Raw genomic sequence first — 13,687 nt, forward strand, 5'->3', positions numbered from 1 at the left:
TTTTGTTCATATTGATTAGTAACAAGTCCTTTTCAAGTCCTTAACTTCTTAAGTGCTTTTGTATATTACAAAAAGGAAGTAATTTTCCTCTTCATCTTTCCCCATTCATTGAGCTTCTCCACCTTCCAGTTACAGGTAATACAAAAATACACATTTTCTGTCCTCAGTTTGTTATCCAGCAGATTCAAGCCCCAGTGTTGTTTTTGTTTTCAGATTGAGATGAACTTGCTATAGAGGGTGGAAAAAGATCTATTTTGGCATAGAAGGAAAACATTAAAATTTGAATCTATTTTTTTTTCCTGGGCGGGGTAGGGGGGTGCACTGTTTCTGGAAGTATTGCCACACCAGGTCGGTGCATTTACAGCTTTAATCTTTGAAATGAGTATTTCAAAGAAATTCATTTTGAAGGATTTTATCATGTGCGGTATCTGTTAGTATAGTATAATAATCTGTAAGTAAGTATACCTATATTTGGTGGGTTGTATTTCAAAAATTTTTTACTGCTAGGGCTCATAAAATTTCAAGAGCATCACCCTAATGTAAACCTAAATGAAAGTATCCTCTGCCAAGTATTATGTTGAAAATGTGAGTGCCGTAGAACACAACTCAGTCATTTGCCAGAAAGGGGCTGGAGATAGTAAACAAGGGAAGAGGGGGCGGTCAGTGGAGTTGGGCCTTAGAAGAGGAGAAGTTTGCCCAAAAATAGAGACAATGTATAAAAAGCAGGGAATTTATTCATTGATTATATTTTATCAATGAAAATATTAGCCAGGTAATGAGCATTTTTTATTGATTGCTATTTATAAGATTGACATTTTGTGTACATTATTTGGAATGTATCCTTGGGAGAGAATTTTTTTAAACACTTGATGTAGACTTCTCCATAATTTCTTAGCTGCTTCCTTAAATGTTAGGACCGCAGGAATCCATGTGATCCTAATTGAAATCCAGCCTCCAAATTATTGACCAGTATACACCTCAGTCAGTCATAGGACTTCTTCTACCGTATTGTATACTTCAAAATCTGTTAAGAGGATAGTTCTTGTGTTAAAATATTTTTACAAACTCATACATCTTCTCTGTTTGGGAGTGACTATAGTAATAAAAATATGCAAACCTGTATTTGTGTTTGTTATTTTAAAGTCATTACTTCTCAAAGAGAATGGTTTATGCTTTAGCTGTCAGTTATTAAGCCATTTGAAATCAAGATGGTAAAGTAAACTCCATGTAGCTAGAGGCACTGTGATATTACTCTGTCTCCAGTGCTGTCACGAGCCCAGCACCTGGCAGGTATTTGGTGGCATTAATGAGGTGTCGCCTGAAGAACACAGAGTGGGAGGAGACTTGTGACACTACCATCTGGGACTAATTCAAAAATGTTGTAATGGTACACAATTTATTTCAAATATATGTGTAATTACTCTTTTGTCACACTTTAGCTTGCCAATTCTGTAACTCCTTGGGATGTCTTGCTGAGCTTAATTGCAGCTGCCACTCATGATCTGGACCATCCAGGTGTTAATCAACCTTTCCTTATTAAAACTAACCATTACTTGGCAACTTTATACAAGGTTAGTGCAATTTTATCATCAAAATTTAATATTATTTCATTCTAGAAAATGTTTCAGGTTTTAAAGGCATGAAAATAGTGATACTAACAAATTCTCAATGAATGCTAAAGTTTTAACCACATTAATATTACTTACAAATATTACTTTGCATATAGAAAGAGACTTACCATAAAATAACTCAGAAATGCCCCCCTTTTTTTGTAGAATACCTCAGTACTGGAAAATCACCACTGGAGATCTGCAGTGGGATTATTGAGAGAATCTGGTTTATTCTCACATATGCCATTAGAAAGCAGGTAGGTGGGGTTAAGGCAAATTTAATTGGTTATGAAATGAAGTTGACAAAGCAATTTTACAAAGTTTTTCAAATTATGTTACGTTATTGAGACTCCTACAATTTTCAATGTTTGTTCAATGTAATGGATAAAATATTTCACAAATCACTATTGAGAGCTTAGTAATTTAAACCTGTTGTATAGTCAGCAATTTTTTAGTGAATTTTTATGATTTGAATGCTCTAGCATTTGTTCCATTGAGTTTACTGCTTATTTACATAAGTAAAAATTATGTATTTCCACTTTATGCTCAGCTGAGTTAAACCTTATATTCTAGGTGTATATAAAGTGAACAAGAAAGTAGATATTTTGTATGATAAATAGATTCATTAACTTCTGTTTCAAGGAGTGTTCAAAATTGATGAGTCAAAAGAATGCCTTATATTCCCAATAGCATAGTCTTGAAGTCACAGGATAAAATAATGGATAGAAAGAATAAAAAATACAAATTTTTTAGAATAAATAATTTCATGTTAAGCAGACTAGTTGAAAGCTTAATACAAAGCTTTGATGTCAATAAAATAAGCCCAGTGTGATGGCGGTTAACAAAATCTCACATCATTGCTCCACAAAGAAAGCTTTTAATAATGCCTCACTGTGAGAAGATGCACTTAAGAAAACTCTGCAAGCACATGTAAAACATCTAAATCTGAAAAAACAGTGAGGCATAAAGCTATGTGTGGGTATTTAACATTATTAGTCTTTATTTTTCCTTTTTCATAAAAAAACAGATTTTTAGCTTAAGTGTTTTGTGTAATGATCATAAGAAATTCCTGGACTTTATTTTTTAAAATCTTTATTCATTGATACCATTTGGAGTTACCAATACTTCTGGTAAGTAAAATTGCTTCTTGCTGTAGTACAAATACAAAAATTGCTTAAAGTATATTGTGTTTGTATGTGTGTGTATACACGCATATACATATATATATACATATATATAAATTATCCTGTTCTCAATTATGGCAGGTTAAAATGGTTTTTTGCTTCACTGTTGTCTTTTTATCATGTTTTGCATTTGATTATAAACCCTGTGGAATTCTCAGGTTTAACACAAATTACAAAAAACAAAGAATACTGTATGTAGGTAGTAACATAATAGCAATCTTTTATGTTTTCTTTGTTTAGGATTTGTTTTACCAAATATTCAATATTGTAAGCCTTTCCATCACAGCTTTTTACTGACCATTACACAAAGATTTTGTTTGCAATTGCTCATTGAAACGAAAAGGAAGGAATTATTTTTAAGTTTATATCTTGTTATTTGACATTTAAGTGAATTTTTAAAAGGATAAAAAAAGTATTATTTGTGTTAATGTTACCTTTACATTTTCAGAAGATTTGGATATTCCTACAGATAACTGATTCCTGCATTTGAGCTTGAAAATACAGTTGTATCTAAATTTTATTGGTTTGGTAGAATTTCATCAGGTATCTTAGAGTCTAAAGAAGTCAAATGTTGAATGGACTATTTGTACATTTGCCTTTCACATCTCAAGCACCAGAAACGTTTACACACTGCAGATACCAGCAAGATAACATATTGATCTTACAATGATTTTCTAAAAGCAAATAATTCTTCCTTGACTGGCAAAATAAAGCATTTTGGGGGGAATGTTTGTATATTGGTATTTTCTTATAAACTGTTGGTTTTAGTTCAGTAGTTTTTAGTTGAGCAATGAGAATATCTTAAGGCTCTTGTGAGCATTAAGTGGAAGAAAAAAAATAAGACATAACAATTTAACTGAAAATCTCGTATATTCTCTTTTTATTTCTCTAATTCCAGGCAACAAATGGAGACTCAGATAGGTGCTTTGATACTAGCCACAGACATTAGTCGTCAAAATGAGTATCTGTCATTGTTTCGGACCCATTTGGATAGAGGTGACTTACATCTAGAAGATGCCAGGCATCGGCATTTGGTTTTACAGGTAAAATGAAGCTTGGACGATTGTACTTCTAGGGTAAATCATAGGATAATTAATATAAAAAGGAAATTTTCTATTGTAATTATCAAAGCAGTTAAGTCTTGAGGGAAAGTTGTGGAGTTTCTTTCCATCAGTTAAACACTCTCAGAAAGTGATCAATGGCAAATCTACAGCCTGGGAAAACACCATTGCTCTTCTGTTTTTCATACTTGAGATTTCTGACAGAAAACAGTTTTTGCAAGGGTACCAGTCCGCAAACAGCATTTTATTTTAATAAGTCCTCATACCAAAAAAAATGAGGGACAGAATTGAGTAAGTTATTCTTTTATGGTTAATTTAACCTTGGCTCTTTGCTATTATCACACATGTATAATTCAGTTAGTCTTCCAACCTCTTCATTAACATTTCTACAAATACCATTGGTAGATCTAGTAGCATCAAAAAGTTAATATAAAAGACAAATAGTTTCTGTTGCAATATTTTCTTCCTCTTTTTAAGATGTTCTTTCTCCCATTATTTGAGTATTTGTAAACCCTGTGTATTAAGATCTTACTTTTTTTCCTTAAAACAATTTTAATCTGTTGTTTACTAGATGGCTTTAAAATGTGCTGATATTTGTAACCCATGTCGGACCTGGGAATTAAGCAAGCAGTGGAGTGAAAAGGTAACAGAGGAATTCTTCCATCAAGGCAAGTTACAGTATTCAGTGATCATCTGTTCAGTTCATTTTTTATTATCACATATAAAAAGAACTTAGTCATTTGTAGGAACCTACCAGTAGATGCTTAATTTTCAGTGACAGTTCAGAGAAGATATACATGTTACCGTAATGTGCAAACTGAGCATCTGTTTTAATGATAAGCAATTATCTTTTGAAATGATCATATGCATCTAGGCATTTATGTGTAGACAGACAAAGGCAGGAGATTCTGCTGTCACAGAGAGATTATTCTGACCTTACCACATCCTTGTTACATGTGGATGGCATGGCCATACTAATATGTAAGACATTTTTTATTGAGCTGTAATTGACATTAAATTAGCTCCATGTGTATAACAAAGTGATTTGATACTTGTATTGATAGATTATGAAATGATCATAAGAATAAGTGTTGTTGGTATGTCACCTCATGTGGTTACAATATTTTTGTGTGTCGAGTACTTTTAAGGTTTATTCTACTAGCAACTTACTATATTATTAACTGTTATCATTATGTTATATGTTAAACCCCCAGGACTTATAACTGGAAGTTTGTATCTTTTGACCACCTTCATCCAAGTCACACACCTCTCAGCTCCTACCTCTGGCAGCCATCAGTTGTTCTCTTTATCTATGTGTTTTTGTGTTTGTGTCGTTGTTTTAGATTCCACAGAGAGTGATAATACAGTATTTGTCTTTTCTGTTAGATTATTTCCCTTACCGTGATGCCATTGAGTTCCATCCATGTTGTCACAAATGGCAATGTTTTTTATTTATTATTATTTGGGGCTTAATAAATCCCACTCCCTGCCCCTTTTTGTGTGTACATGTTTTTTATTCCATTCACCCATCAATGGACCCTAGGTTCTTTCTATATATAGTCTGTTGTAAACAACACTGCTATAAACATGGGGCTACAATATGTCTTTTGCAATTAGAAATTTTTCATTTTCTTTGGGTAAATACCCAGAAGTAGAATTGTTAGATCATATGGTAGTTCTTTTTATTTTTTCACTTTAAGAGGACTCTTCATATTGTTTTCCTGTAGAGGCTGCAATAATTTACAGTCCTGCAAGCAGTGCACAAGTTTCCCTTTTTTCTCATCCTCACCAACATTGGTCGTCTTTAATAATAGTCATTCCAAGGGGCCTCCCTGGTGGCGCAGGGACGCGGCCTATAGGGCTGTCCACAGCCACTGCAGCGCCAGTTCGATCCCTGGCCAGGGAGCTGCCCAAATGGCACAGCAGACCTCTCCTGGCTCGCCCGCTGCTCCCCTCGGCAGTGTGTTTCAGGCAATCTGCCTGTTCTGTTCCCCACTCTGTCTCTGGTGAATCCTCTCACCTCCACACACACACACCTCTGGCCTACACCCCAATTCTTGTATGCATAAATAAATAGATCTTAAAAAAAAATCATTCCAGGGCCTCCCCGGTGGCGCAGCGGTTGAGCGCTGGGTTGCGAAGCTGCCGGCAGCCTCTGCAGCGCCGGTTTGATCCCCCACAACCGGGGAGGGTCCCACATGGCGCGCAGACCTCTCCTGCCGCCCACTGCTCCCCTCAGCAGTGTACTTTGATCCTTCTGCCTGTACCCAGTGCTTGTATAAATAAATAAATAAATAAATAAATCTTTAAAAAAAAAAATCGTTCCAATAGGTGTGAGGTGCTACCTCATTATGGTTTTAATATACCCTCTCTGATGATTTAATATACCCTCTCTGATGATTGGTGATTGGAGCATCTTTTCATGCACCTATTGGCCATCTGTATGTCTTCAGAAAACTGTTCAGATTCTCTACTTTTTAATTAGACTTTTTTTTCTTTTGCTATTGCTATTGAGTTGTATGAATTCTTTATATATTTGGGACTCTAACATAAGATACATGGTGTGCAAATATTTTCCCATTTAGTAGGTTGCCCTTTCATTTCTCTTGATGATTTCCTTTGCTGTGCAGATACATTTTAGTTTGATGTAATCTCATTTGTTTATTTTTGCTTTTGTTGCCTTTGCTTTTGGTGTGCGATCCAAAAATATCACCAAGAACCACAAAAGGAGCTTAACTGCCTTTTTTTTTTTTTTTGAACTTTCATAGTTTCAGGTCTTATGGTCAAGTATTTAATCCATTTTGAATTTGAGTTAATATTTGTGTATAGTGTAAGATACTGGACCAGTTTTGTTCTTTTGCATGTGGTGTCTACTTTTCCCAACACTATTTATTGAAGAGATTGTCCCTTCCCTGTTGATTTTTGGCTCCTAGTAAGACTGTGTGTGTGTGTGTGTGTGTGTGTGTGTGTGTGTGTGTGTGTGTGTGTGTGTGTGTGTGTTTTAAAGCTAGGAACCAAGGATCTTCATTTCATGTATACTTTCTTTTTAGAACTCTAATTTATAAATTAAGATGCTGATAGAATTAGTCTTAGGGTTGCACTGAGTAAAGGTTTTCTCCTTCCATTTTAAATAGGATATCAAGTTGGCAACCTTTGATTTGTGAATAGCTTAAAACTTTAAGACTTTACTTAGATACTATCTTCTCATGAGGATTAAGTTTGCTATGTTTTTCCTAAGGAACTTACAGGTAACGTGAAGACTTTAATTATGGATTTAACCAATAGGTATGTTCCACATTAATAGTTTTTTCTCATTTTAAAAATTTTCTAGGAGATATAGAAAAAAAGTATCACTTGGGTGTGAGTCCACTTTGTGATCGTCAGACTGAATCTATCGCCAACATCCAGATTGGTAACTATACATAATTAGATACAGCTGGTTAGAAGAAATGGTATTACCTTTTACTATACTTACTGTTAGGTATTTATTTTTTCTTGTTGTTGTAAGTGAAATCATTTTTTAAAAATTGTATGTCCTCTTTGTTAAAAAAGAAAAAGAGAAGAACAGTGTTAGGTATAACTGGCTGGAAGGATGGTGTTAGGTGTAGCTGGTTACAAAACTGCTGCTGATTTAAATTTTGTCTAAAAGATATACTTTTGAAATATGAAACACTAAAATTATACTTATTTCTATTTTTTATTTCTATTTCTATTTTTAAATAATTTAGGAAATTACCCTTAATATTTTTGTTATTTATAACTTACTCTGATTTGATCTTTGATGATGAAAAGTGTTATTTTACAGAGCGGGTAGCAGTAACTTCTATCCTAAACCTGCATAATTCTGGGCTTGTCTTTTTAAAATGAAAAAAGAAGACCACTGAGTATGATTATAATGTAAAGACCAGTTTTCACTACTGCTTACCTTTGTTTTCACTGCCTATTTTAATTCTTCAGGTTTCTACAGGCCTCTCATACTGTCACAAATTATCTTTTCAGTCTTCTCCCCTACAGCTCCCTCATTTCCTATAGCAACCAGGACTCTTCATTGTTCCCCCATTAATGTACCTTCACTTTATGTCTTGCCAGTCCTTCTCATCTGCCTAACAGATTCCTTTTTCATAAAGATCCAGTTCAAATGACAACTCTTCCAGAAGCCACTTTCCACTCTCTCCAGGCAGAATTAGTCACTCATCTTCCATCCTTCCAAAGTATTAGTTATATGTCGCTCATAGCTCCCTGATCCTTAGCATGCCTTTAGTTGTATATTCCTTGAGGCTTAGCACTGCAGCTAGAAGCAAGATGCACTTGAGAATTATTTAGTGGACAAACCATATCTCTAGCATAACAAAATATACTATGATTGAAGTATGGACAGCTTGTTGTAGAAGAGAATAGGACAGATCAACTCGGATTGAGTATGGTAGTTCAGAGTGTAAAGTAGGGGAACCCAAACAGTGGGTGGGATGGGTGGTGGAGTCAGGAAGGTATTGATGGATGAAATTAATTTTGGCAGCTGGTGTTTAGTACTGCCTTTGAGGATTTGGTTGAATCTAGAGAAATGTGTATACTGACTTCAGAGAGAGAGTTGCTGGAGATTCAGAAAATAGTACATGACTGAGACATCATACTCTGAAATGAGCACTGTGCTGTGGGGTCAGAAAATTAGAAATAAAGTTCTTACACTGTAAGCATGCAAAGGATGGCCATATGAAAGATAGTGGGTAGTAAATGATTTTTACTAGGAACGCTGAGCAGAAGGGGTGTTTTTATAGAGAGGGTGGGATAATAAGACAGTTAACAAGTAGAACTGCTTAGCTCCAATTCGCAAGTAGAATAATACATGCAAAAGAATAAGTGAAAAGTGGGCAAAAGGGAATTGAATTGAAGATAGGTGAATGGGTAGTAGACTCACTAGCTACTTTAAATGTCTTTTTGCCTGAGTATAGATTAATGAGAACTTGCAAATGAGCTTTTTAAAAGTTATAACTTTTTTTGAAATTTTTAAAATGGAAAAGAAGCTAGGTCTCTTAAACTGTTTATTTCAATCTGTAGATCTTGTCAGTGTTGGACAGTTCTAGAATGAATTATCAGAGGGACCAGGAAGAGGTAAATGATAACAGTTGACATTTACTGACTCCTCACAAAACCCTAGGAGACTACTTGGATCCTCTCTTTCGGATAGCTGCCCAGCTTTTAGTTAGTAGGTGTTTGTTTGCCCTTCTAACTTCAAATCCCAGGTAAAGTGGAGCTTGGAAAGATTCTATTTCTAGGGTAAATCATATGATTATTAAAATAAATACTAAACAGTGATTGCATGGAGCCAGCAGAGGGTCAGTAGTAGAAGCTATGTTTAATTAATACAATTTCCTTTGATAAGAATACTAGTTCTGTGGGACACTGAACAAGAAAATATTGGGTATTAAATAATAGTGAGGCTTTTGACAAGGCATGGTGTAGTATCTGGATGAGGTAGCGAGATTTGTGGGCTCTACTGTATTTCAGTGGATTCATAAGTTGTTAGCAGAGGGTGATTATGGTCCTGCCCTCCCAGAGGATACTGTATGGCTGTGTCCATTGCCTACTTGTTATCTGACACTTAGAACTAAAAGATTTTAGGGTAACATAGAGCCATAGTGACAGCTAATTCGTGTAATAGTAGGGTCAAGATTCCAAAAGCTCTCAACAGTGGGGTAGAATCAAGTAAGATGAATCATGTGAAACTTATGATAATAAGGATCTGCATTGGGGTATAAAATTCCAGCTGCTCCTGTGATTCATAGGAAAGACAGGCCTTCAGGTGCCTAGTTCAAGCTGACACAGTGGTGTGAGCACAACTGCCAAATAGCCTTTCTGTTGTTCAGCTGCAGTGGTAACATTTTTCTGTTTGTCAGCTCTTTCTCCTCACTAGCATGTTGCTCCTTGAGGGCAGGTCTTGTCTGTGTTGTTCACTGCTGTATCCCTAACCACCCAAATGCAGTGCCTGGCATACAGTAGCTTCTCAGTTAATTTATGTGGAGCAAATGGAAAAAGTGAAAGAAAGGCTTATTGCCAATGCCATAATTCATATTCTCAGTAAACTTCAACCATCAGACTATGATTTTTTTTTCTAATTAAAAGTAGTGGGTGCCTAATTATTTTAAGTGAGGTGTTTTTTTTTTTTCCACTAAATGGAACCTATAACCTATGTGGCTCATGTGGTCTTTTGCTGCAAAGAAAAAAGTTTTGGAGAGATGAAGAAAATTTAAAAACTGTTATACTAGCATTAAGAGTTTTTATTATGCATTTTCCCTGTCCTTAACAGACCAAAATTTCAGGAATATATGTTTTTCCTAGTACATGATATGATTTGATTGACAAGATAATTTATTGTGATCTTTTTTTTTTACCCCATGTAAGATACTGTGTATTAAATCAGTGATTGTGCACAAGTTCTGTGTAGACAACTCTGATATTACCCACTTTCCTTCTCTGCATAAACTAAAAATCAATTACATAAGCTGTTTATGAAGTAGGACCCTGGTACTCTTTTGGCGTTCACTTTAATTGTTCTTTTTAGACTCAATTTTTGTCATGAGTTTTGGTTTACATATTCTGAGTTAAATCAGATGGTCAATTGTAATCGTGGCTTGGCATGAAGAGTGCCGTCCTGGAGGCGCTGAGACAGTAAACCACCAGCTCCACTTCACTGCCTTCCTGAGGAAACCTCCTCTTAGCCTCAGCTGTGCGGAACAGAATTTTGCTCTGTCCTGCTGTCCTCTAAGAGTTACTGTTGCCACTGCATGTTTACTAAAGTAAAAGGATGTTCTTATGCAACTGAGAGGAATCATCTGAAAAGATTTGTTATATTTGTCAGTTCATCTTAAAGTGCCATTGAGTTATCTAATAGATTCTTCAGATACGTGAATTTATAAGCACAAGTACACACCTACTAGAATGTTTTGAGAACTAAAACTTAGGTAATATTCAAATAGCATATTTGAGAGTATACCCTCTGTAGATGTTTTAAAGTTTCAGAACATATATTAAAGCCTTTCTCTTTCTCTTTTTTCCTCAAGGTTTTATGACTTATCTAGTGGAGCCTCTGTTCACAGAATGGGCCAGGTTTTCCAATACCAGGTTGTCCCAGACAATGCTTGGACATGTGGGGCTGAATAAAGCCAGTTGGAAGGGACTGCAGAGAGAACAGTCCAGCAGTGAGGACACTGATGCTGCATTTGAGGAGTTGAACTCACAATTATTACCTCAGGAAAATCGGTTATCATAACCCCTGAATCAATGGGACAGGCTGCCTCCTGGAGGTTTTTAGGAATGTGAAGTGGGGTCTTGAGGTGAGACAACTTACTCTTGACTGCCAAGGTTTCCAAGTGAATGATGCCAGCATTATTTATTTCCAAGATTTCCTCTGTTGGATCATTTGAACCCACTTTTTAATTATAAGACCTGAACATAGAGCAATATGCATTTGGCTTTTGTGTGAAACCTTGAATATGCAAACCCCAGCATGAGAGGATCTGAAAGGAGTAACAAAGGAAGTTTTGCAGTGTGCCACATGTTTTCCGAAGCATTTACTCTTCAAACCATGAAACTTGAACTGAATCTTTCAGCAGAAATCTCTTGGAATTAAACCAGTCTGATGCAACAATGTGTATCTGTACCTTCCACTAAGTTCTCTCTGAGACAATGGAAATGTGAAGTGCCCAGCCTCTGCTGCCTCTGGCAAGACTCAATGTTTACAAATCAACTCTGAAATATTGGTTCTAACTTTGCCTTGGAGCATGATTGTGAAGGAACCACTAAGAAACTTAAAGATCAAACCTTAAACTGCAGCTCTTTCCCCTGGTTTGCCTTTTTTCTTCTTTGGATGCCACCAAAGCCTCCCATTTGCTATAGTTTTCTTTTGTGCACTGGAAGCTGAGCATTTGTCATAAAGTACCGCCAAGCTTTCGTTCCAGTGCTGCTTGGCAGTGCAACTTTTTTTAACTCTTGGTTTTTAATTTGGGGTGGGCGGGGAAGAACACCAGTGTCCTAGCTGTATTATGATTCTGCAGTGAAGACATTGCATGTTGTTTTCACTACTGTACACTTGACCTGCACATGCAAGAAAAGGTGGAATGTTTAAAACACCATAATCAGCTCAGGGTATTTGCCAGTCTGAAATAAAGTGGGATGGGGAAGTGTGTCCTTCAGAGCAAGGGTACTAAAGTCCCCTTCGCTGCAGTGAGTGAGAGGTATGTTGTGTGTGAACGTATGGACGTGTGTTTGCGTGCATGTCTGTGCATGTATGACTGCATGTGTTCTATTTATCCATGTGGGAAAGGATTTGAAACGTAAGCTTTTATTTATTATTTTAGAATGTGACATGAGCAGCCACACTTGGGGGAGGGGAAAGTAGGTAAGCTGTACGAGATTGCTCCAGTTGCCTTAAACTATGCACAAAGCTAAATGACCAAACTTCTTGTTTTGATTTGAAAAAAAGTGCATTGTTTTCTTGTCCCTCCCTTTGATGAAACGTTAGCCTTTGATGGGCCTTTTGATGTGAACAGATGTTTTCTAGGACAAAAATCTAAGGACTAATTTTAAACTTAAAACATTCCACTTTTGTAATTTGTTTCAAATTGTTTCATGTGTAGTAAGCACAACTGTAATCTAGTTTTAAGAGAAACCGGTGCTTTCTTTTAGTTCAATTGTATTTCCCTTGTTACTGTAAAAGACTGTTTATTAATTATGTTTACAGTTTGTTGCAACAGCCATTTTCTTGGGAGAAAGCTTGAGTGTAAAGCCATTTGTAAAAGGCTTTGCCATACTCATTTTAATATGTGCCTGTTGCTGTTAACTTTTGATGAATAAAAAAACTATCTTTTCACATTTTTATCTTTGATATTGACCTCATAACTCAATCCTTTGGAAGTCATAATGATAAGTTAGTAAGAAATCAAAAATTTGCTTCTTGGCTCTAGCATTCATTCACCAGATATTTGTTCAGGCAGAGCTGTGTGCAGGCAGTCCCCTGGGGGCATCGTTCTCTGTACCTCATGATGAGCAAGCTGAGGCTTGGGTTACGTGGTTTGCTCAGAATCCTAAGAGAGGTCAGCTGTGGGCTCAGGCCTTTGACTCCATAGCTTTTTGTTCCCACACTGATGCCTAAAACATCACCTTTTGCAAGTATAAAATACTAGATGTATTGGCCTTTTTAAAGTAATGAATGGCCACTTAATTCTACTTCATGTAAGGCAGGTACCACCAGGCCTCGTGTATCTTCTCAAGTACAATTCATTAGAACACTCAAATCATGTCACTATTTGCATAGGAGAGTGATGTCCAATTGAAATATAAGTGTTTTTCCATTTTCTAGTAGCCACACTAAGAAAGAAAAGACGGAATTGTAATAACATTCCAATGTTACTTCAATGTGTCATCATAAAAAGATAACATTGAAATATTTTATATAGTCTTTTCTTTTTTGGCACAAAGTCTTTGGAATCCAGTGTGTGTTTTCCACTCTCAGCGCATCTCAATTCGTACTAGCCAGGGTCAAGTGCTCAATGTCCACCAAGGCTAGTGGCTGCCGTGTTAGCGTGGGGACGAAGTCTGATGGTAGCAGGCCGAGTATTATGTGGGGAAGGTCAAATGGCCACTTACATGAGGCTATCACCGAGGCAATCTGATGCATCCAGAGTGATAAGGGTCTTTACAAGCTCCCAGACGGAGTATGTCAGCATATGGAGGATGGCATTATCTCATAGCAAGTTCACAGTAACTGATGTTTTTAAAGTGTTAATATTGTAATCTACAATGAGAAATATAACTATCAATCATTTTCTCCCTTTAG

At 36.2% G+C, this 13,687-nt stretch overlaps 1 protein-coding gene across 4 annotated transcripts in view; it reads left to right on the forward strand.

The window, feature by feature from the left end:
• Positions 1-13,687, forward strand: part of PDE7A (phosphodiesterase 7A) — a 90,252-nt gene that overhangs the window by 75,354 nt on the left and 1,211 nt on the right. For 2 of the 4 annotated variants that reach the window (XR_008550645.1, XR_008550646.1), the window contains exons 8-13: positions 1,440-1,571; positions 1,776-1,867; positions 3,693-3,837; positions 4,427-4,523; positions 7,187-7,267; positions 10,914-11,186. Coding sequence is in view for 2 of the 4 variants with exons in the window: in XM_037505976.2 (XP_037361873.1) it covers positions 1,440-1,571; positions 1,776-1,867; positions 3,693-3,837; positions 4,427-4,523; positions 7,187-7,267; positions 10,914-11,122 (756 nt within the window). In the remaining 2 variants the exon portion in view is untranslated. Of the gene's footprint in view, positions 1-1,439; positions 1,572-1,775; positions 1,868-3,692; positions 3,838-4,426; positions 4,524-7,186; positions 7,268-10,913; positions 13,678-13,687 lie in introns of those variants that run through there. The other 2 variants (XM_037505976.2, XM_037505986.2) reach the window with 1 other exon arrangement.

The sequence above is a fragment of the Talpa occidentalis genome, unplaced genomic scaffold, assembly GCF_014898055.3.
Source record: "Talpa occidentalis isolate TD23 unplaced genomic scaffold, MPIMG_talOcc4v2.1, whole genome shotgun sequence".
In the NCBI taxonomy this organism is placed as follows: domain Eukaryota; kingdom Metazoa; phylum Chordata; class Mammalia; order Eulipotyphla; family Talpidae; genus Talpa; species Talpa occidentalis.